This window comes from Pteropus alecto, unplaced genomic scaffold (genome assembly GCF_000325575.1).
Source record: "Pteropus alecto unplaced genomic scaffold, ASM32557v1 scaffold67, whole genome shotgun sequence".
In the NCBI taxonomy this organism is placed as follows: domain Eukaryota; kingdom Metazoa; phylum Chordata; class Mammalia; order Chiroptera; family Pteropodidae; genus Pteropus; species Pteropus alecto.
The window spans coordinates 3,370,986-3,390,836 of record NW_006441061.1 but is presented as its reverse complement, the minus strand read 5'-3'; the positions used below and the strand labels follow the sequence as shown (position 1 = coordinate 3,390,836).

Genomic DNA, 19,851 nt, shown 5'->3' with positions numbered 1-19,851 from the left:
GCAGGTGGAAGCACAGGGAGAGGGAGTAAGTTTGGGGAGATCAGGAACCCTGAGACTTTCCCACAGCTGTGTCCCCAGGACGAGATCCCGGTTCCTTTTCCTGCGGGGACGACCAGCCCCAAGGTGAGGGGGGTCTCCCGCTCCCCTCAAAACTGCTAACGCTCCCCCAGCCTTGGGCCCCCTTTTCCAGCACTGCCTCAGGGGGTCCTGGAGAGCGGATGAAAAGCCATTTCACCAAAAACAATCCATCTTGGCGTCAATTGGGTCCCAGTGATGAATTGGAAAAAAGACAGTTATGAGAAGGGTGACAGCAGCGTTGTTCCAAATGGCAAAAAGCAGGGAATCGCTCTTGGGATCACTAGCAGAGGAATCGATTTCGGAAAATCAGTACCGATAAAGGAATGAGAGCTACGCACATTGACACAGATGAATCTTAAGAACGCACTGTGGGAGGAAAGCAAGTCGCAGAAGAAAATACACAGTTATGGTTCTATTTATAAAAGACAGTTTTTTTAAAAAAGGTACCCTAGGCAATGTATCAGGAATCACTGCACGTGCTCATGTTGTACCAGAATGGTAAACAAACAAATCAGGAGAGCGGTTATGGGCTGTGAGGTTTCCGTGGATTCAGCGTGATTTCAAGCAATGTGAAGAAATGCAATTTCCCCCCCGAAAGAAAACCGGTCTTCGTCTTAGTCACTGACATTTGCCGTGGGGAGGGCCCCTTTCGTTGTATGCCATCAGGCGGATGGGCTGTGGCTACCGAAAGAATCCTCTGATGTGGAGTATTCAGCTGTTGCCAACTTTTTATTATTACGTACAGCACAGAGAGGGAATATTTGGTTCAAAGTAAATTAGAAATAAAAAGGGAAAAGAGTAGGAAAATAAGAAAGTCCCCTCCCTCAGGTCTGAACATTGGACAAAGGTACTTCAACGTAGCTACACCTCGCCACGGCACCCCGCATTTGCCACACATGAAATTCAATCCATTCGGCCTTCTGACCAAACACCTGCTCTGTCCAGTGGGTTTGACTCACTTCCCAGCTACCTGCTGCGGACCGGCTGTCACCCTCAGGCTGCCTCCCTCCCATCCCCCTGGAGGGGACGATAGGCTCCTGCTCAGAGCAACCACTGGTGCTCCCGGCTGGGGCCACCGCAGTGCTGTCGGTCCCTGTCAGACCTGGAGCCACCCCGGCCTCCTGCTCACAGGTCCCGGGGCCACCTGTGTGTGCTCTGTTCTCTTCGAGTCGCGCTCAGAGCTGATGACGGACCCCAGATACGTGCCGTGTGACTGGTGCACAGGAAGTCAGGACATACTTCCTCTCTCAGTGTGACCTCAGGTGGCACCAGCCTTGTTCAAGTCCTAATACCTGACTGTCCCCCAAGTCCCCTGGTCTTCCCATCGTGTAGATGGGCAATTACATTTGTTTAATGTGAGAAACGTATGTAGGCACTCTGGAAGTCACAGTTAGGGTTTCTCGTACATCACTTTAGGAATTTATGTGCATACATAAGGACGCATACGTATCTTAATATGAACGAGGTCACCCTTACACGTTTTCACACTTCGCTTTTTCACTCATATCACAGAGCTCCTTTCAGCGCTCACACTCGCAGCTGCCCTCAGGTGTCGCATGACGGGGGCTGATGGAAGGGACCGAAGCGTCTGGGCTTTTCTATCAAGGATGCCGCAGGGGACGTTCCCGCCCACGTGCCTCTGGGTGCATGCGTGAGCATACGAGGGGCTCGAATGCAGTTTACTGTGAGCTTCCCCGTGGTACCCCAAGTTTGTCCCCGTGTCGGCCTTGTCCTACTGTTTCGTTTGTCGAGGACTTCCTGCCAAGTCCGCTTTCTAGTTTCTATCACCTAGAATTTGGTCGGCTTGTCATCCATGTCCTCGTCTATGTTACAGGCGAAAACCCTGAATGGGAACGAACAGCATGGACGCAGGAGACACGCCGCTGGAGACCTCCCTCCCGCTGGAGACCTCCCTCCCGCTGGAGAACCACAGCATGGACGCAGGAGACACGCCGCTGGAGACCCCCCTCCCGCTGGAGACCTTCCTCCCGCGTGCGAGCACCGCTCTGGAGACCCCCCTCCCGCTGGAGACCCCCCTCCCGCTGGAGACCTCCCTCCCGCTGGAGACCTTCCTCCAGCGTGCGAGCACCGCCGAGGGGCCGTGATGGCGCCGTGACCAGCACGACTGAAGCCGCTCCCCTCCCTGACCCGCGTGCCTGGCACGGACTGGCCTTTGCTGAGATGCCCTCGGGCCTCGGGGCTGCTGCCACCATTGTTCCAAGCCCTGGTGCTCTTGCCCCAGATTGAGGAACCCACCGCCCCAGCTCCCGACTCTGGCTGATCCCTGGGGAACACGGGCAGGGTGGCGCGGGGCCAGGACCGCACATCCTGGCATCTTGCTGCCCAGGGTGAGGATGCTCTGGCCCATCCGCCTGGTGCTGAGGGCTGGGCAGCCATTCCTCTCACAAGCCTGGGCAGCAGGGGCTGTGCTCCTGGGCCCTGAGCTCAGCTGCAGGAGGCTGAGGGAGCCAGAGGTGGCCCGGGACGCGGGAGGCGGGGGAGCCGAGGGACAGCAAGTGTCGACTTTGGTGTGGGGCAGACCCGGGCCAGACCTCACTCACCGTGGGACCTTAAATGAGTGCTGCCACTTTCTGAGCCTCAGTGTCCTCGGTGCTAAATGGAGACAGTGAGGGAACCGGCCTCGCAGGGGCGGTGGGAGGGTGTGGGCCCCGTCCTGCCTGTGAAGCATTTCAGGTGATGCCTGGCCCTGGGGGCGGGGCATGGGTGGGCGTGGATGGGCGTGGTGGGGAGGGAACCACCGCCGGCCCAGCAGACCAGAGCCCCACTCGTCAGCGTGGGGAGTGGGGGGGTGGCAGGGGACCCATGGATAAGTTTGGGGTATTCCCATGAATTAACTTTGGGGGGAATGATCTAAATAGATTCTGCGGCCTGAACCTTGGGGTGATACTGCACCTGCCACCTCACTGTCCCCGATGGATATTTCCGTGGCTTTCCATCAGTGGGCAAGACACAGGGACGGGGGCTTTGTTCTCAGCTGAGCAGGGGGCGCCCAGTCTCATGGGAAAAGGCTGACCAAAGAGGGAGCCTGGGAGCTCAGCTTAGGCTCTGAGGGAAGGACCCTTAGTCCCAAGCAAGGGTGGGAGAGGGTATTTATTTCAGGTGACAAGCAAGATTCTGGGGACTTTACCTGAGGCCTGTTGCTTTTACACGCATCGTCCAAATGCTTGTGCCACAGTATTGCATGAAACCGAGAACCAGTCTGGAACTTGTAAACATTGCCTGACGGGTAGAGAAGCCATTGGTTAAGAAGAGGGTCACAGGGGAGGGTCTGCCTGTGATTGTGGCAGGCGGATAAACACGAACATGGGAACCAAACTAAGGAAGGTCAAGAGCAGCCCAAGGCAAGCATGGGACTTGCAGAGAGGGAGCCTCCCTCCCCCAACCCGTGCTCCCGGCGCTCAATTAGACCAAGGCTCTTAACCATTTTTCGGCCCACAGTGCCTTTGGCGCTGGTGAAGCTTGTGGACTCTTCTCAGAATAATGTTTTCCAATGCATAAAATAAAACAAAGAAAATCAATACCGAAATAGAGTTATCGAACTACTAAAACGCAAACGGGTGATGGAGATAGATCTGTGCTTCCTTATTAATGCACAGGACCCAGGAGCAGGTCTGATGTCATTTCAGAGAGATGAGCAGAAATGGCACTCTGAGATGTCTGCACCAACATGTGACGTGAAAACATCTGCGGCTTCTCTCGGAGATAAAGTCACAGGGAATATGAACATTCTGGTTTAATACTCGTCATTAAAGCGTTAGAGGTCACGAAAAACAAAGACGTAATTTTTCCCCACCCGACTTCCCAGACTCCTTGTGTTCTTCCCGGGGACCCTGGCCACCCGGTGCCACATTTCCCGCTATCGGTGGCCACGCTTTCCTCTGGGCGAAGGCTCGAGAGTGGCCTGCGGTCCCCACGGCCATAAGGCCCTTAAGTCAAGCTTGTGTGGGCACAGCCTTTATTTGCTAAAGAAATTGCTTCTAATCTGGGCTCAGAGCCTTGAGGAAGCAACCCCGGTGGTAGCCGGGCCGAGGGCAGCTGCACGTGGGTCTGATCGCTCAGAAACGGCGCCTCGGTCCCTCTCCTCCCCCTTCCCTGGGCTCCTTGAGGCGCCTGTTCTTGACTTCTCAGCTAGAAACCTTAGAGCTCTGACCCCCCAGGGGAGGTCTCTAGACCAGAGGCGTCGTCTGTTCTGCTTGTTAGAAGCGCAGAATCTTGGTGTCCCTCCCGGATCCACTGAATCTGAATCTGAATTTCGACAAGATCCCCAGGTGATCGTTACGTACACGGACGCTGCACTAGAACATTCCTGTGAAGGTGGGAAGACGCTCCAGGGAGTCTGCCTGGCTAGAACGCCAGACCCGGGCAGTTGGGGGTTTTGTCACATGACTCGGGCTACTGAGACCAGCAGGGCCTGTTCTGAGTGTCAGTGCAGCCAGGGCTCTCAGACAGGATGGTGCCTAGAACTTCTCCATCTTCCCAGCATGGTCATGGGGCAAGAACCAGGAAGATCTGGGAGCTGACTGGGCAAGTCAGAGCTGGCACTTAGTAAAAGGGCTCTTCTCTGATTTGACCTTGGACCAGGACACTGCCAGAGTCTCGTGGCACAGGAAATGTCAGGGGCATCCCTGAAATCTCCCGAGACCCAAGACCCTTCCGGCCACGTGGCATTATGTTATTTATTACAAAACGCTGAGGTTACAGCTCCGGGGGTAACGGGGTCTGGGAGCCACGGGTGAGGCCACAAAAACGGTTCCTGTGAGCACATGCCACGCACACTGCTCAGAGGACACACGGATCACGGTGTGAGCAGCTTCTGTGGACTAGCGAGGGGACCCCGTGAACGTCAGAATCTAAAGCAGAGAGAAAGCAGCAACCACAAAGGTTCCTGCTGTTTCGAAGTGTGCATCTAGCAGAAGGTGAAACGAGGCAGACAGGAGCTGCAGGCACCCAGCTCCGGGCCCGCGCCTACCTTTGTCGGGGTTATTCAGCTGGAAGATATCCGGGTGCTCGGGGTCGTCAGGCAGCTGCACCATCCAGCCCACGACGGAGACCTTTTTGCCAGGTGTGGATTTATACTGGAGGACGAGAGCGCAGCCGGGAGGCTCACAGCTTCCACTCCCCGAGGAGAGCCGACCTGGGCCACATGAGGCTCCTTCCCACCCCACCTACCACCTCCACCGCCTCTGCCCGGGCCCCGCGGTTCACGAGAGATTAGGGCCCAGCACGGGGGGTCCTTTCGTGCGACTTACGTGTTTTCTGTCCGTTCCCCGCAAGGACTTGGCTCCGTAGTACAGGAGGGTGGATCCTGAGAGTATGACCCAGTACCTGGTCCACGAGGACAGCTACACCAGAAAGGAGAGGCAGAGTAACAATGCTGTGTGTGGTGGGGGCGCGGGGTCCCCTGGCTGCCTCGTCACGGACCAGCCATGTGGGCGGAAGGGCGGCCCCTTCCCCGAATCGATGCCGGCAAAGGCCTCGTTTCTCCCCCGGCTCCCACCCTGCTCACTGCCACCTCCACCCAGGATCTAGAGGAGAGCGGCTGTCGCCATCAGTGCCTCTGAGCTCATCGGCCCCGAGCCCCACTCCCCGTCTCCTCCGCTTGACTCAGAGAGCCTTCCTTCTTCGCCTCGTCTAGGGCAGTGCCGAGGCGTGATTTCTATGTGTCCAGGTGACCTGGACCCAGGGATGTCCTGGGGAAAAACATTTTTAAAACAGGGACATGGCACACCGGAGCCTCGAAGCAGCACGCCTGCGATGGGGTGCTCTGGCGGAGACTGAACGGCATCGCATTTGAAGAATTCATGGCTAGACGTGGAAAAACCTGGCAGGGCCCAGCGGCAGGCCCGGGTTCAGTTTCTCTAGGGGTGAAGGCTGGAATTCCCCGTTTGGGGGCGCTGCTCCTCCGTCCGGGGGCAATCACTTCAGGGACCTTCTGGTTCTACACAGGCCAAGCCGATACCCCTCTTGGTCTTGGAGGGCTGAGCTTACAAGAGCAGACTGCTCTGTGTCACAGCCTGCAAGGCCCCCTCCCCACACCGGGTGGAGCTGCGTCACCACGAATGTGGAAGCAGTGGCCTTCAGATCTGGTCGATGACCTCCACAGGTGTGTACAACACACATGCGGATGCGGGTCGAACTGAAGGAGGCTTTGTGAATAACGCTCGCCTGCACTTAGTGTCAGGCACGCCATCATTTTTTTTGTTCTGTTCTACTCCAAAATATGGGCTGTGACCCACAGAACTGATTTCATCAGTCACTGCTGGGCTGACGGGCGTTCGGGAAAACACTGCTCTTGCCCCGGTCTCAGAAGGCTGGGGCCCAGACTCTGGGCATGGGAGAGAGGCAGGCGGGTCTGTGCAACAGGCTAGACATAAGGCCCCATGTCACCCTTGTATGTTTGTGACACTCTGGGTCCAAGGACAGAGTGTGGCCTGAGGGTTGGGGTGAAGACTGCTCCTCACCCATGAGCCACCGGCACCTGCAGACGGGGTTGTCTGGAGGCAGCACCTGGACTAGGGCCCTGGCATCTTCATGGTGGGCACTGGTAGGACAGGGCATCTCCAGGTGGCTCCGTGAGCAGGGGACAGGGGCAAGCAGGGGCCAGAGCAGGAGAGGAAGGGCAGAACAGATGCCAGCAGATGCTGCCCAGAGACGCAGCTCACAGGTGGGTTTGGAGGCGGCTGCTACGGACGTTCTGTGGAAGAGAGGCCTTTGCAAGGAGCTGAGGCCCTGCCATGGGTGAGGGTCGTGGAGCCAATGGCTTCCGGGTCCAGCACGGGGACCTGGGAATGGTGGTGGAGCGTGAAAGGCCTCCTGACTCCATGACCGTCCTGCTGTGGCTGTTCTGTGAGGCCAGGCGGAGAGGGGCACTGTATCCGTGACTGTCCCGGGCCGAGGGGACTTTCTCAGGGGCAGTACCCACCGGACTCCCGGGTCTCAGGCTTCCACTGCCCTCAGGGCGCTTGCCCGGCTCGTGTTTACTGCACGCTCACTGTGCGTGCTGTGACACCCTTGTCAAGTCCGCTAGGACACAGGCACATTCCACCCCAGTTTACAGATGTGGAAACCGAGTTCCTTGCCCACTCAGTGGCACAGACAGGGCCAGAACCGTGGCTGGTGGCCGGAGGCCAGGCCCCTCCCGACGCCCCTCTGCCCCCGGAGGAGACGTGCCCGACGCCCCTCTGCCCCCGGAGGAGACGGGCCTGCACTTACCGCCGGCTTCCGTCCTTCCTTGAGCAGAGTTTTCCTCCGCAGAGGCCCCTCCATGGTGGGCACGGCCGCCGAGCCGCCCAGCGCACAGATGCACGGGCCGGTGGGGCTGAGGGGACAGCACCGGTCAGACACCTGGAGGAGCTGAGGTCAGGCTCCCTCCCACTGACTGGGGCCCATGGGTCCCCCACTGCGGAGTCCATAATGCTGCCACAGGCTGCTGGGGAAGGCCGGGATGGGGAGGGCCCCGAGGCTGCAGAGCATGAAGGACGGTGGCCCTGGGCTCACCCAAAGCTGAGAACTGTCGCCTCCCTCACCTTTCTAAGTGTTGCGAAGCCGCAGCTTGGTGACCAAGCATCCTGTGACCTAGGCCCCTGGCAGCACCCCCACCCTACCCTGACTCTGCGGTGGCTTCTGCCCGGCTGCTGCCTGGGCTAGCACCTGTGGGCTTGCTTTCCACTTGGGGAACCTGAGGTCTGGGCAGCCCCTCTTTCCTGTGCTGGCAGGGACCTTGGAGGGGAATGGAGGAAGTGGGAGGGGGCGGGCAGGCGACAGGTGGCCCACACACGGCCATGCCCTGTACCTGTTCCTCAGGGCTCCTCTCTCACCCTCTGCCGTGGGGATTCAGGCGCCACCCATAGGTGAAGATGTTCATAGGCGGTGTCCCCCTACCCCCTCCTTCCCCCAGACCTCTCTCCTGAGCTCCGGCCCCACACGCAGGAGCTTCTGCCCAGGGACAGCCACCTATTCCTTCCTTGTTCCCGTGAACGGCACCACCATCCACCCGGTTGCTCGGGGCAGAAACTAGGGCTTTTCTTCTCTTCCCCCTCTGCCCCTGCAACCCAGTCAGTCCCAAGGATGCCTCGATCCCGTGTCCTAAATACGCCGGACTGTCCACCTCAGCCACCACCCCTCCCACCATGGGGCAGAACCCGATCTTCCTTCGATTGACCGCCCATGTGCGACCGTGGCCTCACACCGTCCACGTCTGCCTTCTTCCCGTGTGCTCCCCACCCCACAGCCAGGATGCTGGGGTCATGCCACCCCGTCCTCTCCCGTCCCTGTCACATCCCACCCCTTCACTGCCTCTGAGGCCAGCCTCCTCACCCTCCTCTCAGGCCTCATCCCACACCGACCACAGCACTAGCGGCCCCGCACTCAGCCACCCTGCCCTTCCTGTCTTGGTCCCAGGGGCTGTCCCTTTGGCTGGGGCCACTCTGTCCCTCCGCCTCCCCTCCCTTCATTTGGTTAATTCCTATCGCTCTTCTAGTCTTTTCTCCAGGGAGGCCTCCTTTGCTCACCCCTCCCAGGGCACCCTGCCCCCACCCAAGACCTTGGGCGCCTGCGACTTTCGGTTCCGCTTCTGCCTCTGCTGTAGCAGTGGCCTCGCGGGCTGCGGCAGGGGGCTGTGTCCATCTCATTCACAGCCTGGATCTGGCACAGTGTTTGGCCTCCAACGAGCACCCTATAGCTATTTGCCAAATAAACCAGCACGTGCGTAAAAGCTACCTGTAGACGCAGCTCCGGGCTCTCGGAGAATTCCGAACTGGAACCCGCCAGTTGGGCCCCAGAGTGGCGTAGAGACGTCCCCTGCTTCAGAGGGAAGAAAAAAAAAAAAGGCTGAGTTTTAAGAACAGAATGGAAAGGCCAGATACTCTGAAGGGGACGCGAGGATCCCCGACACGGTGGCCGTTAGCTCAGGAAGTGCCAACCTCCAGCCTCCTGAGCTGCCAGGTCAGGGAACGAACACCCCCAGAGCCTCCATCCAGGCAAGTCCCCAGGTCCCTGGCTCATTATTTCCTTAACTTATAAAACTTAAATGTCCACCCTTCTTCCAGGGTCAAGGTGGCACGCCCACTTGCCCCAGGTTTAACAGGAAAGGCCGCGGAACCAGAACAGCCCACGGTAAACCCAGCAAGCCCAGTCGAAGCGCGGCGGACGCAGCCGTGAGCCGGGGCACCCCCGAACTCCCCTCCTCTAGGTCCTCTTGGCCGGTCCCCCGCAGACCGGCTCCGTGACCTGCTCTGTCCGAGAGTTCGTGCTCTGGGGCCTCTCCGCGGGCGGCCCAGCTGGCTCCTGTCTCACCTGAAGCCACCAACAGTGAACCTTCCCGGCAGAAAACGCTGTTTCTGGGGTCAGCAGGGAGCTCAACCGACCTGCAGAGAGGCTTCCTTCTTTCTCCTCTCGTGACCCTTCTCTCTCCTAGAGAGACCTCCTGTGTCCACTTGGTCCTCAACCTTCTTCCCAGCCCTGCAGCGCGGTCCATCCCTGGGCTGCCGCTTTGCTTGTGCATTGGCCAAACGGCGACATAACCCGACTTACACATCCAGACTTCCTGTTCAAACACTCCCTCTGCTCCCCGCTGCCAGTCCTGGGTGGCTGCATATTGCCCTATGGCCCTGGACACCCGTGGCTGGCGTGGGGACGTCCTCGCTCATTGCGGTCAGTGCACTACACCATAGCTGAGCTCAGGGTCCTCGCGAGGGGGCTGCGTTGCTCCCTGCCCCTCCATCCTCCACTCAGGACGGAACTGTCCTCGATGCTCATCTTGGGTCCACTGTCCAGGGGCCCAAGTTCAGGGCTAGTGGGAGCCTGATGGTCATCTAGGTCGGCTGCTCCGGGACCCCGCCCATCCAGCCCATCAGCTGCTCCTTGTCAGGTGGTGCAGCGTGTGCTTGGCCCCCCAAGTTCTCGAATGTAATGGATGTCAGCCCTTTCCCCTGCTGGGGCCACTGACAGATGATGGTCACAGGCTGACCGCAGCCCAGCCCCAGCCCCAGCTTGAGCTGCAGCACACACGAGGCCCTGGCACGCTCGACGCCCGACCCACGGGCTGCATTGCGTCCTCCCTGTCTACCATTCACAAAGGCTTGTGATGCAGTGAGCCAATGAGACTCTCTACAGGTAATGATGGATCTGCTCTAATGTCTGAAAAGCTTCAGGAACTTCACGGTGACTGGCAAGACCTGTCATGCACCTCGCAACTGGATGTGACACCGTAACGTGTCACAACACGTCACAACCCTGTGCTTACGCAGGCTGCTCTGAGGCCTGCTTTTCCCCCAGCCACGCCCTGACGGGACAGCGCTGACACTGGACGTTTCCACGGTGACATCCCTTGTGCCCCGCGGTGGGGGCGTCTCCTCCTCTGCTCCGATTCCGGCTCCGAGCTCCCTCCTGTGTGGAGTTGGATGTGGCGCCTCCCTTCCCAGAGCCGGACCATCCGACCCCTTCTGTCCACCTTTCTTCTACTGCATCTTCTTTCCCAGGTTCCCCAGGAAAATGTGTGACCGCAGTGGACTGTCTGCAACTTCCAGAGAAGGTGCGGCCACCTTCTCTCCATCGCTCTCTCCCCTTTTTTGAGAGTCCACGGCAGGACTGACATTTGTTGCTGGAGGGCTTTAGGTCAGCATCTTCCATCCAGTGTAGGCTTCCCAGCAGCCTTCCCTGGAGTCCTTCCAGAAGGAGTGGTGTGCTCCCAAGTGCACTGGGCCAGTGGGGGAGTGCGGGGACGCCGGGGTCACTGGGGCGGCTCACGGAGGGGTCACTGCTTAGCGAGAGCTCCGATGTGCCAGGCTGCACATGCCTCCTCTCACGGGAGCTGTGTTCAAGCACCAACATCCTCCTCGGAATGGGGAAACTGAGGCTCAGTGATGTGAGGACAATTGACCAAGGAGTGAGCCTAGTCAGCCAGCACTGGAACCCAGGTCTGTGTGACTCTGCAGCCCAAGCTCCTCCCACACCGTTCGGGGTGTCATGTGTGGCAGAGGCTGCCACAGGGACTGGACCCAGGTCCGGAGCCAGCACCGTGCGGACGCTGCTCCCTGCCCATTTCTGCCGCAGCACGCTGCACGGCCTTCATCGGTGTCTGTGAGGCTGGAGGCCACACAGTCCTTCGGCCCTGGATCTCCTGGGGCCGGACCGCCTCCTGGGTCCCTGGTCCCTGGGCTTTGCCGCCAGGGTGCTCTCCCGATGGTTTCGGCTGCCTGGCACTTCAGAGCAGCTGCTGTTTGCCGACGGCCTACCATGAGACAGCCAAGTGCTTTCACACACTGCTCCCCCCGACTCTGTGAGGCGGGGCTGTTCTCACCCTGTCTTAGGAGAGGAAACTGAGGTTCAAGGAGGTGAAGCCACTTGTCCCGCTTCACTTGCGTGTCATTAAGGATGGAGATGCAGATGCTCACAAAGGCAGGCTGGCTTTCCCGTGTGAATGGAAGGCCCACATGGTCAAGCTGCTCCAGGTGGAGGAGTCGATCCATGTCCCCCATCCCAGTCCCCTGGAGCCTGGGGGCATAACCCTGTCCTTAAAGTAATGATGACTCCTCCCCGAGGCCAGCTTTTTGGAGCATAGAGTCAGGGCTGTGGTGGCCGACTTTCCCTCCCATGTTGAACCTTGCAGGCCTGGAGAAGGATGGGGGGCGGGGGGCTCTGGCTGGGCCCAGGCAGGCTGGCGTCAGCACACAGGAGCCAGGATCTTCAGCCACGGGAGCCAGACGACGATTCCTTCCCTGATCTGAGAAGATCTGTTGTTTGAACGTTCAGGGCCAGAAAACCCAATCGGCAGTGGTATCTGATGAACTCTAGAAATCATGGGATTTCCCTGACGGACTGAGGTGGAGCTTCCACTCCAGAACCACAGGCGCCCTTCCCGGCATCATGTGGGAACATGTGGCTGAACAGACTGCACCCCGTTTTTTTACTGTTCCCTCCCAAGCATGGATCTTGGGGGTGGCAGCGGGGAAGGCTGCAGTAGGCAACCCGCCTCATGGGAAGTCTGGTCTGGGGGAGATGGAGGCTGACGACCAAACAGAAGAACCTCAGTCCCAAAGGCTGTGCCAGATGGTGATGATGGCTGCGACAGGATTATGGGATGATGGTGACGATGGGGTGATGATGGGCACCAGGGCATGCGCTAAGCAGGATTCATTCGCTATCATGTTTAATCAGACAACACTGTGGGGTAGTCTTATCCCCACCTCGTGAGGCTTGGAGAGGCCGAGTAACTTGCCCAAGGTCACAACACTAGGGGTACTGCGGAGGTGGAGGCAGCCAGCGTCCTTCACGGCCAGCAGCACCGTGAGAAGTCAGACTGGCCAGGGCAGCTCTGGACGGCATCTTCCCCTCGGCAGTTTTCTGGGTAAACATTAGCTGGGAGATGCCTCGGGGGTTAATCTTTGTATTTTAACTCAAGTTCCTGTTCTTGGTCTCGGAGGCTAGGAGGCAGGGAGAAGTCTTGGGTAATAATCACCCCTAGACCTCAGTAGTCTTGTCTCCACCCTGCCTGAGACCCTGGATCACGTGCTTGCTGGCAAGAGGTACCCACTAAATGAAACTCACAAAAATCCCGAAGTTCCCCAAAGGAAGAAACTCCATTTATGGGCTGAGTATTTCCTGCGAGCATCCTCCCTGTAGCGCTGAGAGACCTGAGGCTCAGAGAGGTGGAGAGACATGGCCAAGGTCACTGAGACAGGAGGCAGTTCCGACTGCAGGCCTCTCCCAGCACTACTGGCAGGGCCCGGAAGCCAGACCGCGATCCTTCACTGCAGAGGCACACTAAGAACTCAGGGACCAGGACGCACTGCGGAGCCCTCCTCTCCTGCGGTCACTCTTAGAGACACCGAGCATTCCTGGGCCCCCCTCCTGTCCTGGCACATGACTCAGGCCTCCTAGTCTCCTCAGGGCCAGGACCCCCTCGAGGGCCCACGGCGGCCCTCTTCACTAAATGTCCTTGGGCTTCACCTCTCCCAGGAGCCGCCCGATCCCGCAGACTGACTTGGTCCCTCTGTTAGACGCTCCCGTCGCAGGCTGCGCGCCTTCTTCATGACCTCTGCGGACCCGGCATCGTCCATCTAACCTCACTCCCAACTCGACTGCGAGCTGTGATTGGCTCCTGCTGCATCCTGTCCCTCCAGGGAGGGGTGTCACCTCGCCCTCCCTCTCCCTGTCCCAGCAGAGGGGCTTCCTCCCAGGGCCCCTCAGCACCCCCGTCTTTCCACCACCTGTATTCCGGCCCGGCGCGTCCTTGCTCACGTCCCTCCACACAGACGGGCCCTGCCAGACTGGAGAAGGGGGTGGCGGAGAGTTTTGTAATGGACGTTGTGACGTATTTGCATATTTCACCTCTTAAAAACTGATCGGTAAGCATTTCCGATTATGTCTTCTTTTAAAAAAGTTAAATGGTTTTTTTTTTTTTTTTTTTTCTGGGTGTAACTGAAACCTTTTACCCCTTGTGGAAAATTTGGAGAATACAGACAAAAAATAAAGAAACTCACTCAATAACCCTATGACTCAGAGATAACCGAGATGAATGACAGTATGTATTTTCACGCCTGCATATACATTCATCTCTAGTATCCACTTTGCTCCTCTTTTAGAAAACCTAATTTAAAATTTTTAACTCTTAGGCTGATATTCTTGGTCTCATGTTTAGTGCCAAATCAGACATAAAGCAGCACCTGTCACCTTTTACTAGTGGGCCTGAGATATTCCCTTCCCCCTTGAATTTCTGAGCAGACTGAGGTCTGCTAGAGGCCAACCCTGTGCAATGTCCATGGTCCCTACTGTCCAGTTATTAAGTCCGTGTGGACAATGCCTTTCCAGGGCCATCTCCCTCTCCTCCCTGGGAAAGTAGTGTGTGACTCAGGGCTCTCCTTCTGCCTTTGTCCCCACTCCCGGGACATCTAGACAAAAAAAAACTGCAGGTTGGGGACATGAGGAGAGAAGGGGTCCCCCACCCCCCGCCCCCTGCCAAAGCCAGTGACTCCAGCCTCTGGCTCTTGAGGGCCCTGACCTAGGGCACTGCTTTGTCCTTATTCTGGGCCCTGAAGATGGGGAGGGTCTTTAGGGTGGCCTGGGGGCTGAGAAAGGACAACGTCTCCCTGAGTTCGGCTACTTGTCCCCAGCCCACAGGCCCTATGACTTTGCTGAGGCTGAGCTGGGGACAGGATGAGGGGACAGGAGGAGAGCAGCAGCAGAAAGCCCCCTTTGTTCCCTGAACCTTCACTCCACGGTCTCAGCAAGCACGGTCAGTGGCTGTGGCCCCCCACCCCAGCCTGGCCCACTCCCACAGGGAGCAGCACATGGTCCCAGGGACTCTGTGGGCTCCCACATGGGCATCCTTTAATGCTAGCCTCTTCAAGGAAGTAGTGGACACGGCCTGAGCTCTGGTTGCTCAGGACCACCTATGGGCCACCAGGCTGACACATCCATGTGTGTAAACTCAGGGGAGGCAAATTTGCCTGATGGCCTCAGATGATCCAGCCTTGGCCAGATAACGGGACGCTCCCGCCAGCCTGTTCACAGTGGCATAAAGGGCGATTAGATGTGCCTTCAGGCCAGCGCAGGGGTGTATGCCCGTGGTGGGGGTCACTGCCTGGGGCATCCCTGCCCTTCGTGTTGGCATCTGGCTCCACCTCCCTTCCTGGCTTGGGCCGGGGGGCTGGTGGGCCAGTCAGTTGCAGGCTGTCCTCCTCCAGCTTCAGCCCTAGCCCAGCCTGGGGGGCCAGAGAAGCCAGGGCTTCTTCCTCTCTCACACCTCATCCCCCTGGGTGGGGCCCAGCCCTCTCCTGCTCCCTGGCTCTGGTTCCGAGGCCACTGTCCCCCCTGCAGGTGTGAGATGCAGAGAGAGCTGCGTCCCTACCTATCTGCTGGGAATGGCTGGCGGGGTCTCCGAGAGGGGCCCTTGCTTTGCTAAAGTGCTTGGGGGGCTCTTTCGGGGCTGACACTGGTCTCCAGGCCCAGGTAGGGCGACACCTGGGCTTCTGGGAAAGAGGGAGTCTGCTCCCCTTTGTGGAGCAGGGGCAGTGTGGCCCGGGGAGGCCCGAGGTGCAGGGGGGACCCAGTGGGGCTGAGCACTGGGTGAGTGAAGGGTGCCCAGGTGGCAACGCAAATGGTAGTCACCAGACTGAGAGGAAAGAACACACAACGAAGATTTCCGAGTGTGTGCGGTAAACCCTCCCCGCTGGGGAAGTCTAGAATGCTCACGGGCTTGGGGGGAGGGGATTCTTTCTGGTGGACGGGAAGAGAGGCTCATGCAGGATGGACACGGAGGCCAGAGGCTGGGCCACTGGGGCTGAAAGACAAAAGGCGGTTGGCATCTGGATGGTCAGGACTGCCCTGGGCCTCAGAAGGGACCGGAGGGGACATCTGAGCCCCACTGGCGCCTTCCAAAGCAGGTTGTCTCCTGCTCCCCTCAGCAAGGAGGGGCTGGACCAGACGCGAGGTCCTGAGAAGAAGAGAAGCAGGACATTCGCCCTGCGGGACGGTCCCGAAGCCTGCTGGCGGCAGGGCTGGGCATCTGCCTGGGTGAGCCAGCTGTGAGAGCAGCACCCTCAGGAGATGCCACCAGTAAAAGCACCGACCATGGGCGTTCGGGTGGACAGTGAACCCAATGCTGCTTCTCAGCGAAAGAGAGAGAGGAGAAAGGCCGCGTCTATCCCAGAGGCCCCACCGAACTGAGTGCAGCGGTGTCGCTCTGGCCGGCTGTGCCCTCACGGTCTCCGTCCTGGCAGCTCTAATCTCAGCTGTGGGCGCTTAGCAGGGACCGTATCTGCTACTCTCAGTGACTCGCATGGTGTCTGGCACGGAGCAGTAGCTGAATCAATGCCTACTGGATAAATGAATGGGGGAATGGATGAGTGAATAAATGAAGGAAGGAAAGAAAGAAGGAAGCAAGGAAGAATGGAAGGCAGGAACCAGTGAATAGGTCCAGGTCTGAATGATACTCAGGGTCATGGCACTGTGCCCGTGTTTCCCACTCAACGTCCCTCGTTGGCCCATGGCCAGGAGAGTGGCTGGCTTGCCTACAAGCCCCTTCCTCAGGGTCTCCCAGGAGTCCCCTGACCGGCACTGACAAAAGTCCAACTTGGGCTCATCAGACTTGAAGCCTGCCCCTGGTGCCTGCCTGGTTTTCGTCCCAGCGCTGGGGTGGCCCCAGAGCGAGGGCCGTGGGGCCCGCCTGCATGAGCTCCCCATGTGAGAACAGAGCAAACGCCCCTCCAGGAGTCCTAGAGTGGGGACAGAGGGAAGGGCCTTGAGGGTCCGTGGCTTTGTCGCTCCCCATTTCCTGCCCTCCAACTAGGGTTTCACAAGGACAGACAGGCTGACTGACGGACGTGGGGCCAGTGCCTGGAGCTGTCACAGCAGCCCTGTGGGCGAGGCCCGCAGCACGGCAGTGGAGGGGTGGGCTTGGTGGCCAGCCAGACGTGCATCTGGGTCACCTCTGCCCCAGCGGAGGTGTGTGAAGCTGGAGGGGTCACATCACCTCTCTGAGCCTTGCCGTTCACATGCGTAAGATGGACACAACGAATAGTCACATTTTGGAGTGCTTGAGGATTCAGTGAGACCCAGACAGTGGCTGGCACAGAGGGAACGCTCATCGAAGATCACTTGTCACCATGTTACGTCCCTCTACCCTGTGAGAATTTGCTGGGCGGGATTCGCCTCCTGTCTGGCTACTTTATAATTATGGGGACTGAGGAGACAGGAGGCTTTGGCACCAGAGGAGGAGCGTGTGTGTGTGTGCACACAAATGTATGCGTGAGTATGTATATGTGTGATAGTCGTGTGCACATGTGTATGCACATCCACGTGTGAGAGGATGTGTGTGTGCGCTGACATGAATGTGTCCCTGTGTGTATGTGTGAGCATGTGGAATGTGTCCATGTGGGTGTACGTGTGTATGTGTGAACATGTAGAACGTGTCCATGTGTGTGCACATGTGTATGTGTGTGCATGTATGTGTCCATGTACGCACGTATGTGTGAACATGTAAAATGTGTCCATGTGTGTGCATGTGCATGTGTATGAGCATGCAGAATGTGTGTGTCCATGTGTGTGTGTGTGTAGAATGTGTGCATGTGAGTGTGCATGTATGTATGTTTGAGGGTGTAGAATGTGTCCATGTGAGTGCGTGTGTACGTGTGAGCATGTAGAATGTGTCCATGTGAGTGTGTATGTGTGTGTAGAATGTGTGCATGTGACTGTGTGTACATGTGAGCGTGTAGAATGTGTCCATGTGAGTGTGTATACATGTGAGCGTGTAGAACGTGTCCATGTGAGTGTGCACGTGTACATGTGAGCGTGTAGAATGTGTGCATGTGAGTGTGTGTACGCGTGTGTGTAGAATGTGTCCATGTGTATGTGTACGCGTGAGCGTGTAGAATGTGTCCATGTGAGTGTGCGTGTGCATGCGTGTGTAGAATGTGTGCATGTGTCTGTGCACGTGTGAGCATGTAGAATGTGTGTCAATGTGAGTGTGTATACGTGTGAGTGTGTAGAATGTGTGCATGTGTCTGTGCACGTGTGAGCATGTAGAATGTGTCCATGTGAGTGTGTGTGTACGTGTGAGCATGTAGAATGTGTCCATGTGAGTGTATGTGTGTGTAGAATGTGTCCATGTGAGTGTGTATACACGTGAGCGTGTAATGTGTCCATGTGAGTGTGCAGAATGTGTGCATGTGAGTGTGTGTACGTGTGTGTGTAGAATGTGTCCATGTGTGTGTGTACGTGAGTGCGTGTAGAATGTGTCCATGTGAGTGTGCGTGTGCATGCGTGTGTAGAATGTGTGCATGTGTCTGTGCACATGTGAGCATGTAGAATGTGTGTCAATGTGAGTGTGTATACGTGTGAGCGTGTAGAATGTGTGTCATTGTGAGTGTGTATGTGAGCGTGTAGAATGTGTGTCCATGTGTGTGTACGTGTGAGCGTGTAGGTGTGTGTGAGGGTGTGGAGTGTGTGTGCGTGTGTGTGTGTGTACGTGAGCGTGTAGAATGTGTCCATGTGAGTGTGTGTGTACGTGTGAGCGTGTAGAATGTGTGTCCATGTGTGTGCATGTACGTGAGCGTGTAGAATGTGCGTCCATGTGAGTGTGCGTGTCTGTGCACATAGGCCCCCATGCGCTCGTGGAGGGGCCGCCCTGAAGGACAATGCAAACCTGCCCCTCGCCACGTTCTGATTTCTCAGTCACCGTGCTGCCCCCCACCTCTGGCGGCGCCATGGCTATGGGAGCCCCCATGTGCAGAGTCCCGTCTTCCCAGGGGCGCCTGGTGCAGAGAGAGCACCCATCTGCGGAGCAAGGGCTGAGGTGCATTCCTGAGCAGAAAGCCCTGGACGCACTGGCTCCCTGCAGGGAGCCAGATCCTGGGCTGAGGGTTCACTTCGCTGTCACTAGCGCCTAGTAGGCCAGGTGTCAGCCCAAGGCCTGGGGCCATGTGGCTGCAACACCCTCAGACCCCACCAGGCGGAGCCCCGGGCCCGTCTGCTGACGAGGCTCGTTCTCGGGCTCTGGTTTCCAGCACACACAGTCCAAACCAAATCTGCTCCCAGTCCTCCTCGGCAGCTCCGTGGAGGAGGAGGCGCTGGCCTCGGGCTCCTGGGCTACCTCTGGACCGGCCGATGAGGGTGCTGTTCAGAGCATGGGGCTGGGACCCCACCCCGGCCCCCCCAGCCGGTCCTGGCCCTGGGCCGAGCTTCCTGAGGAGCCGCAGAGCAGCCCCACCAGGTGAGGCCAGGGGGCTGGTCCCCGCCTGGAACTGTCTCCGGCTCCCTGGGGCCCTGAGCGCCTCCCCTGGGAGGGAGGGAGGCCGAGCTGCAGCCACACTCACCTTTCCAGCCCTGAAGACATCTCTTCACTAAACTCTGAGCTCTCACTACTGCCTGGAAAAGGAACACAGATCAGTGAGCAGGGCAGCCTCACCCCGGAGGGGCCTGTCCTCCCGGCTCACCGGGTGCCACAGAAGGGCTGAGGAACAGCTTCCTGACCCCACGGGCGTCGGTGCGACTGGGCTTCCTGCTGCTTCTGCTTCTGCCTCTCTGCCCTGGGAGGGTCGGAAGAACCATTCATCCGCCCCACTGTTCCCGGGGGGTCCTCCCTCCCTTCCCGCAGCCCCTCCGGAAGCCTGAAGCTGCTTGCTGGGGTCTGGGCCTCAGGCCCATGTGGGCCTGGCAGCTTCACCACCGCCTTCCTTCTGGCCCCCAGAAAACTAGGGCCAGGACAGGCCTCACCTGGTGAGGACGGAGGCCCAGTGAGCACGTCCGCCCCCAGGGGTCAGGGCTGGTCCCTGGTCACAGAGCAGCTGCCGAGCACTAGGCAGAAGCCTCGAGGGACGTCTCCTCTCGATCCCTGGCCGTGTACACACAGAGAGGGGCTCGACACTCCCTCCCCCACTTGCCTCTCTGCGGCTGACTCAGACACCCTGTCCTCAGGAGCTCTCCGAGCCCTGCCTCTAGCCACCAGGGCAGCAGAGAGATTTTCTCCTGTCACCTGACACTGCCAAGTGGCCCTGGAGGTGCCACGGTTTGGTGCGCGTCGCCTGGGCTGCCTGCTGGCACCAAGGCTGGGCAGCAGGCAAGGGGGCAGGAGGAGGTCTCGGCCCCTTGGGAGTCACAGGAAAGAGAGGACCAGTTCAGCCCCAGACAGGGTGCAGGCACACGCAACCTCCTCCTCGGAACTTTCCGCTCCAAACAGAAAAATCCGAGTATCCCAGACACAGGAGCCAAGGGTGCGACCTCCTGGCCATCGACCTCCCACCGGGATGGCGGGCA

The 19,851-nt window shown here is 58.5% G+C and overlaps 1 protein-coding gene across 1 annotated transcript in view; it reads right to left on the bottom strand.

Moving 5' to 3' along the window:
- Positions 1–2,983: 2,983 nt before the first annotated feature.
- Positions 2,984–19,851, bottom strand: part of RALGPS1 (Ral GEF with PH domain and SH3 binding motif 1) — a 229,692-nt gene continuing 212,824 nt past the window's right edge. The window contains exons 14-19 of the mRNA XM_025051195.1: positions 18,912–18,963; positions 8,818–8,901; positions 7,312–7,417; positions 5,349–5,441; positions 5,069–5,174; positions 2,984–3,318 (exon numbers count right to left, since the gene is read on the bottom strand). Of these exons, the coding sequence (XP_024906963.1) occupies positions 3,095–3,318; positions 5,069–5,174; positions 5,349–5,441; positions 7,312–7,417; positions 8,818–8,901; positions 18,912–18,963 (665 nt within the window). The 3' untranslated portion in view covers positions 2,984–3,094. The remainder of the gene's footprint in view (positions 3,319–5,068; positions 5,175–5,348; positions 5,442–7,311; positions 7,418–8,817; positions 8,902–18,911; positions 18,964–19,851) is intronic.